The 19,815-nt window shown below is 39.0% G+C and overlaps 1 protein-coding gene across 1 annotated transcript in view; it reads right to left on the bottom strand.

Moving 5' to 3' along the window:
• Positions 1 to 2,322: 2,322 nt before the first annotated feature.
• The window catches only part of kcnj3a (potassium inwardly rectifying channel subfamily J member 3a), a gene marked incomplete at both ends in the record, with an annotated part of 96,036 nt that continues 78,543 nt past the window's right edge, over positions 2,323 to 19,815 (bottom strand). The window contains one exon of the mRNA XM_079820846.1: positions 2,323 to 2,915. Coding sequence (XP_079676972.1) covers positions 2,323 to 2,915 — 593 coding nt within the window. The remainder of the gene's footprint in view (positions 2,916 to 19,815) is intronic.

Genomic DNA, 19,815 nt, shown 5'->3' with positions numbered 1-19,815 from the left:
AGTCATAATTCTGATTAGGAGAGTTTTATGTGCAATTTCCAGGTCGTCAATGCATATTTATAATTCCGATACCATATAAAGGCCACCTTGCTGAAATTACCAGGCACTAATTGCAATGTTTCCTGAGAACGACCCAGCTCTGAAATCAATATAACTAATTAACAGACAGTTCATTAATGACAACAATTAATTAGGTATTGGTTCCAGCCTCAATCCTCATTCTTTTCTTCATTGATAATGACCACAGACCTGCAATGGAGAGTCAGAGTGATATAAAAAGACTTGAATAACAGTCAGCTAGAAGTGGTAGAGAAGATGATAGTGAGGGGTTGGTCTGACAGAGTGACGCTATTTAATGCTGCTGCTTATGGCTGGAATGGATCTCAATCCACCTCTCATCTATTATACACCAGTGACAAGCTTTTAAGGGTGCAGGTGTACAACACTCAAATTACACAATTTTTTTAAGATGCTGTGGATAGACAAAAGTGTAGGGATCTCGATGGCAATCGAGGCAACAACAACAAAAAAATCTCTTGGGAGAGAGGTGCTCAGTGAGGATGCATTAACAGGATTTAGACACCACCTCAACACTTTAAAGGATAAGCCCATTAAGACTTCTAATGCTAGGTTCTCCTTCACTGATTGCACAGATGCCGAACTTTACATTTAAAATCGGAAGGAACTGTAGTGTTGGTGGCGGTGGGGGGAGGGATCAAATTAACCTTCCTTTAAATCCTTTTCAATAAAGGCAGAAGGTGCTCATAAGTCCAGGGTTATCAAAAATTTAAGAGGCAGAATCAGATATTTCATTCCTTGATTCTTCACCCAACTTATTATGAGGAAATAATTTAATAATGTGGATAGTGGGGATTATATTGAGCCCTAATGTCCTGAAAGTACACAAAGACTGTCAAGTAATATGCTCTAGAAACTATTTGCTGTAAATGACATTGAAATGTCCAGTAGTTAAGGTGAAGAGTATAATTTTTGTACCACTAGTGTCACAAACATAAAGTACAATTTATTCACAAAATATCCTTCCCTAAATGAGTGTTCTGTGAATGAAACACATCTTGTGCAAGCTGGGCAAATTTTTTATGTTATTGATGAAAAGAATAGTACATTCACCGTTGTGTGCAAGAAAGAGAGATCAACCTTATAATAGCTTATGCATATGAAACTGGGGTAAGAGACAGTATTTTAACATAAAAAAATCCCAAGTTCAAATAAGACATATGAACAAATTTGTGTGAAATTACAGGTAATTTTGCTAAATGGTAGCACTGATTTTGCTACTCATTAGCCATTCAATTATTGCTCTGTTCTAGTAAAAGGAATAGTTCATCCAAAAAAAATGTAATTTCTGTTCTCATGTTATTTCAAACCCATTAATATGAAGGAAGAAAATGTTCAGCTTGGTATATATATATATATATATATATATATATATATATATATATATATATATATATATATATATATATATATATATATATATATATATAACATTTTCTGAAGCATCTACTTCTGTGTTTTTCAAAAGAAGGCAAGATGGCTTTCAAAAAGCTTGAGAGAGAGGAAAAAAAGCATTTTAGACTGAACTATTCTGAATTATTCAGATAACAGCTTTTACCAATTGATTTCCCCATTTTCTTCCTTTTTTGATAGTCTCAGTAAATATAAACATCATAAAAAGCTTTCCACAATTGACAATTCTCAGTAATGTTGTTTCTTCTGTGTTCATAAATAGCTTTACTAATCTAAATAATTACATATCCAATATATATATATATATATATATATATATATATATATATATATATATATATATATATATATATATATATATATATATATATATATATATATATATATATATGCATATATGATCCATATGTATATGCACATGCATTGTAACATAAGCTGAGTATAGAGGTATTATGGTGAACAACTTAACTGTGTGACAAGAATAATCGCTAATTAGCCATGTAGGAGGAATTGTCCGCTATATCACCATATGGCTTGGAGAAAATAGTATTTGCTAACATTTCCTTGGCAAATACATATGTACAGTTTGTCATGCCATCAGAGGGAGAGAAATATTTTAACATGCACTTGAGGGTGTCATCCATACTATTAACAACAACCTGAAATAGTCTGTTCACTGCATATGAACCCACCACAGGAGTAGATGTTCTGAATTACTTTAACCTACATAAGTAGCATTTACTGTTTATCTGTCTATATACACACAAAATTAATTATAACAATTGAATTAAAAGAGGGCCCATTTGACAGTTGCTGAAGAAGAAAGTTATTCTATGTGAAACGATCAGAATTCATCTTTCGGAGTTTGGGTGGCAGGTGTCCGTCCATGCGACCTCCTCCCCCAGCCATTCTCTGCAGTTTCGGCGGCAAGTCCGCAACCGATTTGCTGATGGCCTCTGTGGCAATCTTAGTCGCCTTGGTAACCTGCTTTTCCTCTGAGACCCCAGGCACAGAACTAATGCGTTGGAGCTTCATGGGCAGTTCGCCAAGGCTGTATGTCATCTCTGATGTGGTGGAGCTCATTCTCAGGAGCTTCCTGGGCAGCCCGTCTCTACCTGTCATTTTCTGTACCTTGGCTGGTAATTTAGTGGTGCTCTCTGAATCTTCCAGCAGCTCCAGACAGTCCAGGGAGCTGTTCTTCTCTCTACTGTTGCACAGAGATGGGGCCATGAGTGGAGAGGACATGAGCAATGCCTCATCCTGCTCCTTTGCGCTGTAGGGAGGTGAGGGAACCTCAAATGTAGCATGGAACTGAGAATAATCCACTTTAAAGAAGCCCTCCTCCAGAGAGATGACCGGGAAGAATCTGTGGCCCCAGAGCACCTCGTCCTCTGTGTACGACGTCCGCGCTTGACAAGTCATGCCTGTGAGAGAAGATACAGGAAAAGGAACAGATGGAAGAATGAAAGAAGTGGTCAATAATTAATCAATCAGATGGAATTGGGAAGAGCATTGCTGCGCTCTAAAGAGTATCATACATTCAACATGACATCATGACTTTGCGTAAACATACACGCCACTTTCTAAACCCAAATGGCGTGTTTTCTGTACGCATTTTGAGCTATCTGCGTGTATGTCTACGCCGTGTGATTCCGCGTGTATGTGTACGCCGAAACGAACCATCATCTCCGCGTGTTTGTCTACGCCGTGTGATTCCGCGTGAATGTCTACGCCGAAACAAACCATTATGTGTGTGTGTGTGTGTCCACAATGTAAATGGATTTATAAACATACTAAATTATGTTTTTTTGAAAATGTAAAAATGCCGAATGTTTCTTCTGATGGGTAGGTTTAGGGGCACTGTGTGTGTGTGTGTGTGTGTGTGTGTGTGTGTGTGTGTGTGTGTGTGTGTGTGTGTGTGTGTGTGTGTGTGTGATGGGTAGGTTTAGGGGTAGGGGCAGTGTAGGGGGATAGAATGAAACGGCATTGATAAACACGCTAAAAACCGATTATGCGTCTTGAAAGCATGCCAAAATGGCATACGAATTGGCGTGTCATACATATGCCATTTCATGAGATCAGTCTGCTTGATTAGTAAAGTTCTTGGAAGGCAGAACTGTATTGATATTCCTCAAAATTTCTGGTTAAGATTGGTTTCAAGCATCTTACCATATACATATTAAACATTAAAGATGTTTAAAGAAATGATTTGAGCCTTGGCTGGAAGATACATTGTTTTGTTCAGTAAGAAGTTGTTCAGAAACAAGTTTGTCCTTTTATGGTTTGACAGCTTAAAGTATTGAAGCGGTCTAAACCCTCAGGTGCACAGGGAAGGGAAAAAGAGAAAGGCAGAAGATCAAAAGAAAGCCCAGAATAGAGGTAAGTCTTCTCATCTCAGCCATAAAGGTGTCAAACTAAATAAATTTACTTCGTATTATCAATATTATCAACTAATATTGGACGGCATTGGACGTTTCATTGCTGTCACTAAGCTATTACTAGCTAGATGGTTAGTTCCCCTTTGAGGGAACTCGAACTGCGTCATCGTGACAACACTTTGGGGAACACCCCTCGTGTAAAGCGTCTGAAGAAACATTGGAATCAGCCCAATCCTGATTGGTGTTGCGTGATGACGTAGTATGTGTTGGTTTACCCGGAAGATACAAAGACACATCTGAACACAACAGAGATAGCTTGTCTGAAAGTGAAGTTGGTGTTGAAAGTTATCACTAAGCAAAACTATGGCTAGCGAGCAATTCAGGTTGTGTGTGCCTCCGTGTCCGCGCTACATTACGGGCACGGACACACATCAACTTTGTGTGCAGTGTCTCGGTGTGCAGCACGCCGCGGTGATTGTGAACTACTGCCGCTAAGAATGCTGCTCTCGCGGCTGGCCGTCTTTGAGGAGACCGGCCAGCCTCGTGAGCCCCGCGGTTCTGGGCCTGCGTCTGTTGAGGCAGTGCGGCGCCGTAGATCGTGGGGCTCACAGATGGATCTGTCGAGGGGATACGGGACTGCTGAGGCATCTTCCCCATCCACCTCTGATGATTCCGATATCCTCCCGCCCCGTGTGGAAGCCCGCGCTGCGGCTTCTTCCCGCGGGGTGGAGGATCCAGTTCTTAGGCTGTCTGACTCCGAGGAGTCGGACGCTTTGGAAATCGAGGCGGATGATGTGGGGCCTTCGCCACCCCACACGCCTACTATTGAGTAGCTTGTGGAGGTATTAACCCACGCCGTGGCCAAGCTTAATTTATATTGGCCACAGGAAATAGAAGACATCCAGCCGCCATCTAAGCTGGATGAACGCTTTTCAGGGGTCGGGTTCAGCCTCCACGGCGGGGCCTTCCTTTCTTCCCCGATTTGCACAACGAGTTATCTGGTATCTGAACCGGTCTCTGAGGAGATACATGTTCAGGATGCTTACAATTCCAGCCATCGTGAGTCAGATCCAGTTCGAGGACTGGTTCGTCACAATAGATATGAAGGACGCATACTTCCATATCTCCATCCTTCCATCTCACAGGAAGTTCCTGAGGTTCGCTTTCGGGGGCGAAGCGTACCAATATCGGGTTCTTCCATTCGGCCTAGCTCTTTCCCCTCGCACCTTCATGAAGTGTATGGATGCAGCACTGGCTCCGTTGAGACTCCAGGGCATCCGTATACTCAATTATATCGACGACTGGTTCATCCTGGCCCAGTCACGCGATATGGCAGTTCGACATCGAGATGTCGTTCTAGCCCACATAAGGTGCTTGGGTCTGAGACTCAACACAAAGAAGAGCGTGTTGATGCCCTCCCGGAGGACCACGTTCCTGGGGGTTGTGTGGGATTCGACGCTGATGCGGGCACAGTTGTCCCCCGCACATGACGAGTCCATACTGGCGATGGTCTCGACAGTAAAGCTGGGCCGCAGCCTCACTGTGAAGCAGTTTCAGAGACTGCTGGGTCTCATGGCAGCAGCATCCAACGTGATAACATTCGGCCTGCTCCACATGAGACCCCTCCAGTGGTGGCTGAGAACCAAGGGGTTTTCCCCCAGGGGAAATCCTTTCCGTATGATCATGGTAACGCGCAGATGCCTTCGTTCCCTCGTTATATGGAAGAAACCTTGGTTCCTGTCCCAAGGGCCAGTGCTGGGAGCGTCCTGTTGCCAGAAGTCCGTTTCAACAGAGAGCAGGGGGTGAACCCAGTTAACTGCCCAGTGGCTTCAGTGCTGGAGTTCCTTCAAGACCGCTTCTCCGCCGGTCTTTCCCCGTCCACACTTAAGGTGTATGTGGCTGCCATTGGGGCTTTCCACGCACCTTTAGCTGATGGGCCGTTGGGAAGGCACCATCTGGTTGTATGATTCCTCCGTGGGGCTCGTAGGATGAGGCCTTCGGCTCATTCCAGAGTCCCAACCTGGGACCTGGCGGTGGGGCTCGAGGGGTTGGCTGAGGCCCCCTTTGAGCCGCTGGAGTCGGCTGAGGCGAGAATACTGACCTTCAAGGTGGCCTTTCTCCTTGCCATCACTTTTCTGAGGAGAGTGGGGGACCTCCAGGCCTTGGCTATCACGCAAACCTGCCTGGAGTTTGCCCCTGGCGGGGTTAAGGCCATCTTGAATCCCAGTCCGGAATATGTGCCCAAGGTGCCATCTAATGTGGCACGGTCAGTGGTTCTTCAGGCCTTCCATCCTGCACCTCACGTGACGGCAGAAGAGGGCAGACTTCACCTCCTCTGCCCCGTGCGGGCATTGAAGATTTACTTGGAGAGGTCTGCGCAGTGGAGAAAGTCAGACCAGTTGTTGGTGTGTTTTGGTTCACCCAAGAAGGGGCTGCCTGCTTCAAAACAGACAATCAGTAACTGGATTGTCCAGGCTATAGCCACGGCTTATCAGGTGAGCAATCTGCCTTCAACGTTAGCCGTGAGGGCTCATTCCACCAGGAGCATGGCCTCCTTAGCGGCCCTCCTTTCTGGAGCCTCTATGCAAGAGATCTGCGAGGCGGCTGGGTGGGCCACCCCGCACACCTTCATTAGATACTACAGTCTGCATCTCCCTGAGACACCTGGTGCTAGAGTGCTCGCCCCCTAGTTGTGCCTGGGTTCCTGCTTCACACTGGGTTGGGGATGATTGGTGCGGCATAGTGGGTACTCGTTCCCCAAAGTGTCGTCACGATGACGCAGTTCGAGTTCCCTCGAAGGGGAACGTCTCAGGTTATGACTATATCCCTTGTTCCCCGAGAAGGGAATGAGACACTGCGTCTCGTGTCCATCCAATCAGACAGAGCGCTCGCTTCATCGCAAAGAACGCTATCTATGTTGTGTTCAGACGTCTCTTTGTATCTTCCGGGTATACCGTCACATACTACGTCATCACGCAACACCAATCAGGATTGGGCTGATTCCATTGTTTCTTCAGACGCTTTACGCGAGGGGCGTTTCCAAAAGTGTCGTCACGATGACGCAGTGTCTCGTTCCCTTCTCGGGGAACAAGGGTTAAAGTCATAACCTGAGACGTTTTCTAATTTTAATGCTGCGTCAATTTTGAAGGTGAATATAAATACCAGAAACAACTGTTAATCTTTTATTATTTGAGATAGGGATAGAGCTACAAGAACTTATATATTTTAATTCTGTAGTGGTAAGTACAGTGTATCCATAATAGCACTTTTGTTTGTAGAGGGTATAGTTAATCCAGTTTATGGGTCATAATTTGCTTAAGTGTCCTTACAGGTGCTTAAGAGTGTTTTTGCACAGTTTATGAAGTTAATATTTGGTAAATATCCTTTCTAGCATTTGTGTATGAACAATTTATTACAGTTGATCCTTCAAGTCATAATTGGCTTGATTAAGTGTTGGAGTGACTATAAAAGCATTTTTGTTTGTTCATCCATTGTTTGAGTCATAATTTGTTAAATATCCTCCAACGTTCTTTGTAGCATTTTTGTATGTCGTCATACATATCATTTAAGTCATAATTAGCTTTTTAAGCGTTGGAGTAACTATAAGAGCATTTTTGTTTGTATAGTTTTTATAAATACTTAACCCATTTGTGCCCAAATTTTTCTGAATGGTTTCATGCAAATAGTCATGTTAATAGTGTCCTATGTGAACATGTTCTGCATGTATTTTCCCCAGGTTTGTTTTTTTGTCTTGAAAATCGAATTTGAATGTGGGGCAACTATAGTTGCCGGTGGGCAAATATGTTGTATGCACCCCTTCAATGTCAAATATGAATAAGAGGAGAACATTTAGCATCTAACTCAAAATAACTGCTTTCAACAGATCTTTTTTCATAAACAAATTTATTGTGCATAAAAGTCGAAGAACATTCAATACAAACTCAAACAAGCTGCTATAATCTTTTGATTATGAAAGCACAACAAACAACAAATAAAGTCTTAAAGTGATGGAACAGTGCAGAACAAAGTGCAGCCATTAAGTTGGCCCAACAGGGCATTGTGTATCAAAAAGTTAAATGAAAATAAATAAATAGATTGACGAAAAAATTACATCTTACAAAAAAAAAGTCCCATAGTATTCAATGGCTGACTCTAGTAGGTGATTTCATATAATAATATAAATGTAAACTCATTACTTGTCTGAATTTCCACATTATAATGAAATCATAAGCTACTAGTCATAAAAAGAATTAGGTCCTTGACCGATTAGATTGAAATGCATCCATTCCAAACTGGATGAAGGGTCCTCAATATTTGGGCCCTTACAAGACAAAAAATATGATATGTTTCCCTATCGAATTAAGGTCTACTGTACAGTAAATATACTAGTTAAAGGGTTAAGTTATGTTTTAGGTGGGATATTATGAAAGCAAAAAGCACTAAACAAGACCAAACCCCATTTCCCCATTATTTGTACTTACAAGTCATTTGCCCACCGGCAACTATAGTTAACACTTGGACTTTTGATTAAGTGTACAAAAAAACTATAGATCTGTTGTAAGATTGTTTGGATGATTCTAGAGACCTTCATGATTATGTAGATATATATATGTCAACAAAAAATACTTATTAGTAACATGAAAATAACCTTTGTTTGGGAGGGTTTGCCTCCGATATGCTTCCTGGAAGTAGGGGTAGGAAGTTGGCAGCCTCATGTGACATGAAGGAAGTTAATACCTTGAAATCTTTCTTGAAATCCTTTATTTGGTTGTTTGCTTGTGTGTCATTAAGATATAAAACATGGATACTATCCAGAAAAATACTTACAGAAGGAAAATGACAACTATACACTGCGGCAACTATAGTTTCCGGTGGGCTTAACAATCAACGGGGGGGGGCAAAACTCAATCTCGCCTAGGGCAACCAAAGAGCTAGAGCCGGCCCTGATAATATAAATCGCCTTTTCTAATCTTTCAGTTTGTGCACCCAGCCATTTCACCACTCATAATAAACAGTTATATCTTAAATTTGCATACTGAATTGTGATTGGTCTTGTCATCCAAATTATATCTTGTCTAAAGCAAGTGAAAAAGGCTGAATAATTAGAAGAGGATTGGTCAAAAAATCACAGAGCTTCGACATCCAATTGCACGGCTATCAAACTATCATAGAGAGTTAACAAAGGAACAAGTAATTTAAAAAAAATCCATGTACTATGAAATTACTAGACAATTAAGATGATTTATTTAGCTTTATACTACGGGCCGTTGAATGCTTGAATCTGATTGGTTGATGAACGTTCTGAGGTGTGCAATTATTTTCTGGGAGACGCACAGCGAACGTAGTTCCAGGCAGCTCTTGACCGCATTACAGTTCCATATCACTTCGCATAGTTAACTGTAATAACGGAAATTACAGGACTAAAAAAAAACACCATGACAGACGATTTTCCTAAAGTTAATTTTAATATTTACGGGAACTATAAAACGTTCAACAAATGGGCAGCAGGAGTATTAGACGGTCCAGATGAAGAACAACATAAACGGAAGCGGACATCAAAGACAGCCGGCAACAACAAAAGACATAAAATGATTAGCGAAGAACAGCTAGACATACTCGAGGGAGAAAAACACGAAGAAAACACCAAAAAAACAACAGCTTGGGCAGTTAATGTGTTTAACGACTGGCTTAAAGCCAAAAATACGTCTCTGGATGAGGTAGAGAGAGAGGGGGCATCCACTTTAAATACCCTGCTGCGAGCTTTCTATGCCACTGTCCGAAACGCATCCGGCGCAGAGTATTCAGTGTCAAGTTTTATTTCCCTTAGAGCTGGACTGAACCGCTATATATCCAAATACAACATCATTGGTCAATCGGAATTTAAGTCATCCAACGACGTATTCAGGGCCGTCCTCAAAAAGTTTCGAAAGGCTGGGAAAGACGTCAGTACTCATCATCCTCCCATCTCCACTGCTGAAATACAGCGCATTCGTCACTCTCCGTATCTGTCACCAGACACAGCAGCCGGACTGGTTCGCAAGGTCTGGTTTGACATTCAGCTGAACCTGGCGAGGAGGGGGCGTGAGGGAAATCGAGAGTTAAGACAGCATTCATTTCGTTATTAAAAAAGATGAAAATGGAGGTGAATTTGTTTGCTTGTCTTATAATGCAGAAACAAAAAACCACAAAAAGCCCAACGATCCCATAAAAGACTGTTACCGAGGATTCATGTCTGCCAACACAAGTGACCCCCTTTGCCCAGTTAAAAGCTTCAAAAAGTACCTCACTAAATGCCCACCTGATGCCACATCCTTCTATCTTCATCCTCTGAAAGCGACACAGGAGGAGCTTGACAGGCGAGAGTTCTGGTATTCTCACGAACCCATGGGTGTGAACTACCTCGGAAATATGCTTCCTTGCATCTGCGAGGCAGTGGGGTTATCCAAAAGATACACCAACCATTCATTAAGAAGCACAGCAGTTCAAATACTGTCTGAAGCAGGGCTGGAGAGCAGGCAAATCATGTCTGTCACAGGGCACAAGTGTGAAACAAGCCTGAGAAGCTACTGGGCACCTTCAGCAGAAGAAAGAAAACAATGGAGCCTGATCCTCTCAGGAAACAAAAATTCAAACGCCGAAGAAAATCAAGGCCGGGACCAACAGGAAAAGACAATCTCCACTACACAGCTCCCTGCGCTTGATCTGCCATTTTCGATGTCTAATTTTACAATTAACGGAAGCGTGCAGTTTAATTTCAATAAATAAAACATGTAGGTCTAGATAAATAAAGTTGTAGCATGAATCAAAAAGTAAATATAATACAGCTGGTAGGCCTGCTGCATGATTTTTTTCCCCGTTATTATTGCAGGTACAACAAATAATATAGATATGCCTTAGGCCTTTTGTGTTTCATTCATTTTTGCAAAAAAAAAAACCAAGCAAAAAAACTGAAAATGCAACGATTTAATAATAATTAAATGAATATATATACATTCACAAGCTTTTCTGTCTCATTACTGCAATCCCATGTGCTCGCACACATACACTACAGTTTGCACAAAAAGGTGTTTTCAGCGCTGACGATTTGATCAGTTAGCCTATTGGGCTATATAGTGTAGCAACTTAATGTCTACATTGTCTACACATGACATTTTTTCCACTATAGCGAGGTAATAACAGCGCTGTTTAGAGACGCACAGAGGTAGCCTCTCTCTCTCTCTCTCTCTCTCTCTCTCTCTCTCTCTCTCTCTCTCTCTCTCTCTCTCTCTCTCTCTCTCTTCCGAACTAGCAAAAGAGCCGTTGGATGAGACGCGGAAGAAATAGTCCTACTCACAATAGCGATTTAAGTACAAAAACCGGACGAATCCCTTTAAATATATAATCGGATCGATGTCTTGAGGTGTGGTAACCATAGCATAAGCGGAATAATTGACTCCGGGCCGTTCAATTATTAGAATGATAATGCACACCCGAGGTGTAACCGCTTCACTCCGCTTCGCGTCGTGACCGCATCACCACCTCGGGTGTGCATTATCATTCTAATAATTGAACGGCCCGTCGTCAATTATTCCTTACCTGTACATCAGTTTGTGCTGTACATTCAACTTTGCAGCACTAACAGTCAAAGAGGGCAAGCTTTCAAATGAACCATACATTTTAAACACTTACATTAGGTTTTTGCGTATTTAATTCAACTGCTCAAGTAATGTCAATAATATGACCCATTAAACGCCGGCCAAAATTACACTTTAAAATCAATAAGCTATATAAATTAATCTTAAATGTATAAGTAAATATAAGATACATAATCATAAAGACAAATTTCAAACTCTTCATAATTCGCATTCAAAGCCAGTATTTTGAATAGCATTTAAAGATTTCTGCCCGTTATCACCCTCTGCTTTTCCGCTACAGACTGTTGCCGCATTGTGTATGGCATGCTGTTGCTTTCATAATAAAGGAACATTTCTGCCAATTTCTGGTGTTATGATTGGTTGGGGCAGTTTTCAGCTCTTTCTCAAACTTCTTAACACACAGCCCACTTCATATTGCTTTAAATAAATGCACAAATCATAAAATAATATCAGCGCTATCTTTAAAGTCTGATTTTGGTTGGGCAAGACAGGCTCAGCCCACCCCTCCCTATGCCTAGATCCAGTCCACATTTATATCCAATTAGAAGTAATTTTATGTTTAATTCTATGTTGAACTGAATAAAGCATAGCTATAATATAATGATTCTTTTAATCATAAAAAACAGGACTATTGAACAAATCAATAACATTTAGGGGAAATGTTAAATATTATGAAAATGTCAGATATTTCTATGATTTTTATATCAGTGGTGCAAATATAAGTGGCCTTTTGCCACTTATGGAGGAAGAGATTTATTTATGAAACCTCTCACTAATAATTGCCTGGGTGACAGCAAGACATGAATGTATATCTTGCCAGCCTCACTCTATTGTCTCACAATGTTTAAACATTCAGGCACCATCTTTACCTTATCAAGCCAGAACAAATAAAAACCGATTAATAAAATCAGATAAGCTAAATGTTGCACTCTCTCTCTGGACCTTATTAGTGTTGAAGAGCTTTTGCTTTGAGAGATACATTTTCATATTTTGATCCACAGTTTATGTGCAAGATTTGTTTTAGTGCTTTATGTAGACATGTAGAGTTATAATACAATCCATCATGCAATGTAAATATGCTAACAAAACCAACCAGTCTTTTAAAAATCACATGCTCTCAAAGACTGAGGATTTGTTGTATTTTTGGTTATCTGTGTTGTTCTACTTTTAATAGCAGTGTAATAATAGTAATGATAAATAATACAAGTAAAAATGAGAGAAGAGGCTTATTACATTTTTTTCATATCACAGATGTTTCTGACATATCCTGATTAGACCAATTCAACAACGGTCACTTGGAATGAGATCAATATTTGTCTCTTTTAAATGAACAAAATCCAGTTTGAGCTAGTTTATATTATAATTAGACTCCCCCTGAAATTGCCTAATCGACACGGCATACTCAATAAACCCGTCTACGGCGTTATGACTCCGATCTTTCGAATATTCCTATTTAATAATTGTTTAATCGACACGTCATCCTCAATAAACCCGTCTCCGGTGTGATGACTCCGATCTTTTGAATATATCGATCTAATATGACCTCTGACCTGTAAAGTTGCCAGAATAATAATCATACACTGTTTTTTAATTGGCCAAAGGAGAACTGGCGCCCCGACTGAGCCTGGTTTCTCTCAAGGTTTATTTTTCTCCATTATGCCACCTGATGGAGTTTTGGTTCCTGGCCACTGTTGCCTTTGGCTTGGCTTGCTCAGTTGGTAAATTGCTAAATTTTCAACTAAGTATCCAAATAAATTTAATTACTTAACTAAAATAAATACATCAACTAAATTACTGATCTGCCCACATTGTCACTGTATGATAACTGAAATCAGCTAGATGACATCACCGTTTTCTGAATCAAATTCTGTTGCATTTTCGTGTTTAACACTGTGAAGCTGCTTTGAAACATTCTGCATTGTAAAAAGCGCTATATAAATAAAGTTGACTTGACTTGACTTGACTTGCTTATATCTGACCTCAGTAAAAAAAATAAAACCCTCACCCTGAGTGAGTCAATAAAACCCTCACAAGAATAGAAGCAAAAACCCCATGTTATCAGCATGGCCCAGGCTGCCTACAGTCAGCTGACTTTTATGGGCTAAGTATAGACTTCTGATTTTGAAGTACAAAAATTACTTTGAGTGGACAACCCTGAACTCTTAAAAAATGTTACAAAGGTGGAACACAGAAATTTCAAGTGTACTCATGAGAGTAACAAATATGCTTTGTTTTCTATATCATTTTAGTTACCATATTATTGCACAGTGTTAGTTAATGTTATTTAATGTCCGTGCATTGCCTATCAATACCTTCGTTACTTGCGTAAAAAAATCAGTAATAATTGCTAAATGGAGACTTCATGTGCTCAATTGAATAAAAAAAATCAACTGGAGCTAAATAAAGGAAGCAGGGTATTTATGTGTGTCTGTGAGGTTGAAAGCAAATAAATTCAGCAGTAAATCAGTCGGCAAAGGGCACCCTTGCCTGAACTCATTAATGAACTTTGGAGTCTTTAGTGGTGTTTGTTTGTACTACGGCAAGCATCATTAGGCTACTGTAGACTGTGGAGCTCTTACACTCTTATCAGACATAAGATCCTAAACATTTCATATTTGACAACTGTTTTGTGATAGAGATGTTAAATGTAAAATCCAGGGATGCAAACGACTATTTCACCATTTGCAAAAAAAATATCAGTTACACTGTGTCCTAACTACACGCGATGCGACGGCGCGACACACGATAAAAAGTATCTTTCCCATGTTAATCCGAGTTTTTGTCCTAACCAGCCGCGACAGCGACACGCGATGATTCTATTTTAGAGTTTCCTGCATGGAACAAAACATGGCAATGATAATCTCAGGTAATGTTTATGTGCTTTATTTAATGTTAAGTGTAAGTGTGTAATATGACATTGAATATCCTTTAGTGCTCCCAGCTTTGTAACATAGTCGTACTAAAAGCAACAATGGATAATTCACCTGAGTAGGACTCAGTGTTACATGTTACAACTTTTTTAATGTCAATTTGACGGGACAAGAAACATTGTCTGTTTTCAGCATATCAGGCAAAAGAGTGAATGCAATTTATTTTATGAATTTAATCAACCTGGTTAACTGGCTTTCCTAACAGCATTTCATATATATGTATATACACCGATCAGTCATAACATTATGACCACTGATGACAGGTGAAGTGAATAACACTGATTATCACTTCATCACGGCACCTGTTAGTGGGTGGGATATATTAGGCAGCAAGTGAACATTTTGTCCTCAAAGTTGATGTATTAGAAGAATTAGAAAAAATCTATTGGAAATTTTTTTAAATATTAATTGTCACTTTCTTTCTTTATTTAATTCTGTCTTTTTGACAAGAGACTCAATATCACTAAAGCAGAAATAACCAGGAAGCGAGAGTTTATATTAATCAGGATTCAAAGAGAAGCAGTGGCTGGAAAGTGTTTGTAACATCCTTTAAATAACAGCTGGAATTGAAGGTGAATGGAGCTGACACACAAGAATCCAGTCCTTCACACCAGTAGACTAAAAGCAGAGGAGTACTCTTGATAATGTGAGGTGAGAATTCAGTCTTTTGGGGTTAGGACAGCATAAGGATGAAGAAATTGAAAATGAATAGAGGAATGGTCTTTACATCTGCAGTGTTTTCACACTCTGCTTCCTCTCACTGTCACACACACACACACACACACACACACACACACACACACACACACACACACACACACACACACACACACACACACACACACACACACACACACACACACACACACACACACACACACACACACACATTCAAATGAGGCCAAGGGCCTGTCTTGAGTCCCAGAGGTTTCAAGAGAAGTCAAGTGTTACAAATACGAAATAGAAAGAAAAAATTGCTTACTTACACTCAGCAGAGCAAACCAAAATAGTGATGTTACACAATGATGCTGTTTCTTTCACGATTACATTTCCTTTCATGATTTTGTTACAAATGTTTTGGATATTTTTTGCTGTTTTGCCACTTTATATTGACTGTGTAAAGAGAGAACAGTAAATGAGAAGTGGAAAAAGTGGGGTAAGCAAATTACATCTTGACTTCAACTTCCAACACCCACATGAATACATCTCAGAATTCTGTTTTTATTCAGTGAAACTTTTGTAATACTAAGTCCTACCAAAACTCATAAATAGGCTATAATTGTGCAGTTATGATATTTATTTGTAGGATATGTATTTATTGCAGATATTCATAATGTAGCTTGTTTGTCCTGCATTAAATAATATGGACATGTGGTTTTATCGAATTGGGGTCAGATTTCACAAATGAGTAGATATGAATTTACCCATTAAAAAGGAAATTTAAAAATTCAGCTTGGAAAATGAGCAAGACTGAATTATTCATTCAGTTTGTAATTATTATGTGGGACTACAGGAATATAAATTGTATCTGTAGTGTGTTACCGCTACTTAACAGAAAGACTGATTTTCAATTAGCATTAAAGTTTTAGTCATGCAACTATTATTGGAATCGAAATTATAAGCTTGAAGTGTTCTTCAATGTAACATGCTATACTCCACTTTTTTATTATGTATGTAGTTTATAGTTTGTGATAGTACCTGGAAAGACTACATGGAACATTTGTCTTTAAAATATTTATTTGTCACACCGCAGGGTAATTCAAATAAACTATTGTGGGGGAGGTGAATAATTAATTTTTATTTTTATTATGAATTACTCAAATACAATACAAGTTTAAATTGCATATATGATGTTTACATAATGTAATTAAGCACATGCAGTATTGTTCTCTTTCGAGGGAACTCTTTGGCACACTTTGCCTTCAGAGTGAAAACGCCTGAAGCATGTGTGCAACTTCTCAGTCCAATTCTGATTGGTGCAACGTTGATTTCAGAGATTTCAGGAGGCAAAGAAACAAGCTGCAGCATTCCAGATTTTCATCCCTTGCCGCCACAAGTCCCATAGGGCTGATGCCAAGGGGCAGCCCCTGCCATCTACATCCAACTCCTCATACCGACAGGCTCAGAAGGAGAGTGTTGCTGATGGAGGCCCCCTCAAAGATCACGAAGCAACACTCCCTTAACCCGAAGCCCATGAAGGAGAAAACGGATCTGAAGACAGTTTTTCTTTCTGAGCGGGCTTCCTGAGGGTTAAGTCAGGCCTCTGAGGTACCCCCTCCTGGGGTGGAGAGAATTACCCCCACCGCTTTGGGGCACAACAGATTCCAATGAAATGGAAGCGTTAGCTTAAGTTCTGCCGGGAAGACTTAATTACTTCGTCACTTATTACCTTCATCTCTATCCAATCACGTCTTCATACTATCTGTATAAAAGTCGTACTTACACATGTTTGAGTTTGCAGATGCAGACGCTACAACAGTCTCTAGCTCTCTAGTAATATGGCACATAGTCTTAGAGTTGAACCTTGACTAACTGGGGCCCAGGTCAGGAAGCAGACAAACTGGCTAAACCAACCGTGTTCTAGCTGTCTCACGTCACAGAAGTCAGATGTTAATGTTAGTTCACAGTGCATTAACTAATGTTAACAAGATTTTAATAATGCATTAGTAAATGTTGAAATTAACATTAACAAAGATAAATAAATGCTTTATAAGTGCAGTTCATTATTAGTTCATGTTAACTAATGTTAACTAATGAACCTAATTGTAAAGTGTTACCGTTTTACTTGATCTTAGTGCTTCATTCGATACTATCGACCACAACATTCTTTAGAATAGACAAAAAAATAATGTTTGTATTAATGGAATTGCATTGGCATGGTTCAAATCATACTTATCTGACCATTATCAGTTTGTAGCAGTAAACAATGAGGTGTCATATCAAACACAAGTTCAGTATGGAGTACCTCAACAGTACTAGGACAGTTGCTTCACTGTTACGCTGATAATACTCAGCTCTTTATTTATTCGTGCCCTGACAAAACTTACCAATTCACAAAATTAATAGAATGCATTGATAAAAAAAAATTATATAAAAAATTTGATGGCTAGTAATTTCCTTCTACTTAATTTTGAAAAAAAAAAAGATCAGCAGAAACGACGAAAACTCTGTATTATGCATTACAGAAATTGATCTACAGATAAACTACATTTTCTAACTCTCCAAATGTACTTACAAGATTTCTTGATAAATGTGTTTCTATGGCAACAACAGTATTAGATACTACAAATACTTTTTTTTTATACAAGAGGTTCTCTTCCTTCCTGTGTTAATTCATTCCAGCATGCTCTTCCAGAGAATGAATCAAATGAGAAGGAAGGTTGCTTGAAGTGATGGGATACAGTTAAAAAAAAAAAGGAAAGAGAGAGTGAAAGAAAGAGAGAAAAGATGACAATGGGGCATTAAAGTACTATTAAAAGGTGACCAGACTGAGCAGAATACATTATCAGCCACACACACATTCCTGATGGTGGAAATTTGGATTTGTAATGCTTTAGCTATTTTCTTACAGCCACTTTCTATTTTGTGATGAATAATTAAGGAAATTTGGCCTTTGTGTATCCTCATATTTATACTCCTGTGGAACAAGAATGTTGCGAGTGTGCTCAGACAGGAAGGCAAGACAGGTAAGTATACTAAAACAACGTTTAATATCCAGGAGACTGACATGAAGTAACACACTATATATATATATATATATATATATATATATATATATATATATATATCTCAAAAATATATATATAATTTTTTTACTTATAATTGTGCCAATAATTGTGACCAACATGTATTGGAGAAAAACATTTATGTCATAATGTGTTTCCCCCAACTTTCAATTGTTTTACTTCAATGAAAAGTTCAAATTTAGTGATTTTTTTTTTAATGAAAGATCAAAAGGATAAACAATGTAGATTTATTTTCACAGCCTTCACTGAAAAAACAGGAAAACACATGTTGTCCAATTTACTTCGTATTAATCGTATTATTTGTGATCTACGCAACAAATTTGTGTTTCTCTTCTAAACATGATTTCATTGCTTTTGATTAATGTAATTCTCTAAAATGTGCAATCTACTAGATTAAATTATTTGGGGTGAATGTGAACCCATTAAGTACTCGAAAACGATTTTTGCTGAAACTGTAGTTCCCAGCATGCTTTGCTTGGGACTTGACGACTAGAGTAAAATTGTTGAAATTAAGTATTATTTTATGTGTTTTTGGGCAAAATGAGAAAAGGGGGAGACTTTATATTGTTTATTAGGCTTTTTATACGATTAAGCTTTCCTATAGCTCATACAGTAGAGCATGGCGCTAGCAATGCCAAGGTCAGGGGTTCGATTCCCAGGGAAAGCAGGAACTGACAAAAAAAATTTAAAATGTGTATCTTGAATGCAATGTCAGTCGCTTTGGATAAAAGTGTCTGCCAAATGTAAAAATGTAAATGTATTAGTGTTCAATGTTTAATTGTTGGAATTATTAGAACCATTTAAATTACACTAGGTTACCATAGTGGAGAAGAGCGGAGCGATTGCTTAGGCTGTTGACTGACTCAGCACATATCATTAATGAGTATTTGACACTTAGCACATATATGATGTGTTATTGCTGGCAAATATAATGAAAGCTACTGAGTACAGCATTATAGATCAGTCAAGTAACAACAAAAATATACAAAAATAAACATGTGTTTTGATTAAAGAGGCAGGGTCTCAAACCCGTGTGCACCACTGTTGTTAGGGAGCCATATTAAAAATCATTGTGAGACTACTCAATTCAGTTACTTAAAAATTACTTCATTCCATTATGTTGAAATTATGTGAACAAATTATGTTTGTTTCACTTAATTGATTCATGTGGAACCGATGTACATGATTAAATTATGTAAATCCAACACACATTTTTTTCAGTTTTCTTTGCTTATATTTACCAAGGGTCCCAATATTAGTGGAGTGCATTGTAAGCACAAAAAATACATAAAAAGTAGACTGAAAGTATTTTTTTGTTTAAAAGTATACTATTAGCACACTTGAATAAACTTATTTTTCAAGACTATTGTTCCTACATATCAGCTTATTTTTTATCAATTATTTTGTCTTAGTGTCATTGTTTTTCTCACAGATTTCTACTTGTTCTATATCAGATACAGATACAGTAGCACAGTATTGATTACATTTATACGAATGCATTATATTGAGTTAGCGATTGCATGTGAATTAAGTCTGCTTTATTGGTGTAATAGTACGGAGCCCCTAAAGGGACGTGGTGGTGGAAAAAAATTAGGATGGGAGGAATTTTTTTTAGCCAAATCTTTTGCGTTCCCTC

This window comes from Gobio gobio (assembly GCF_949357685.1).
Source record: "Gobio gobio genome assembly, chromosome: 7".
Lineage (NCBI taxonomy): Eukaryota > Metazoa > Chordata > Actinopteri > Cypriniformes > Gobionidae > Gobio > Gobio gobio.
This window is presented reverse-complemented; position numbering and strand designations above follow the sequence as displayed.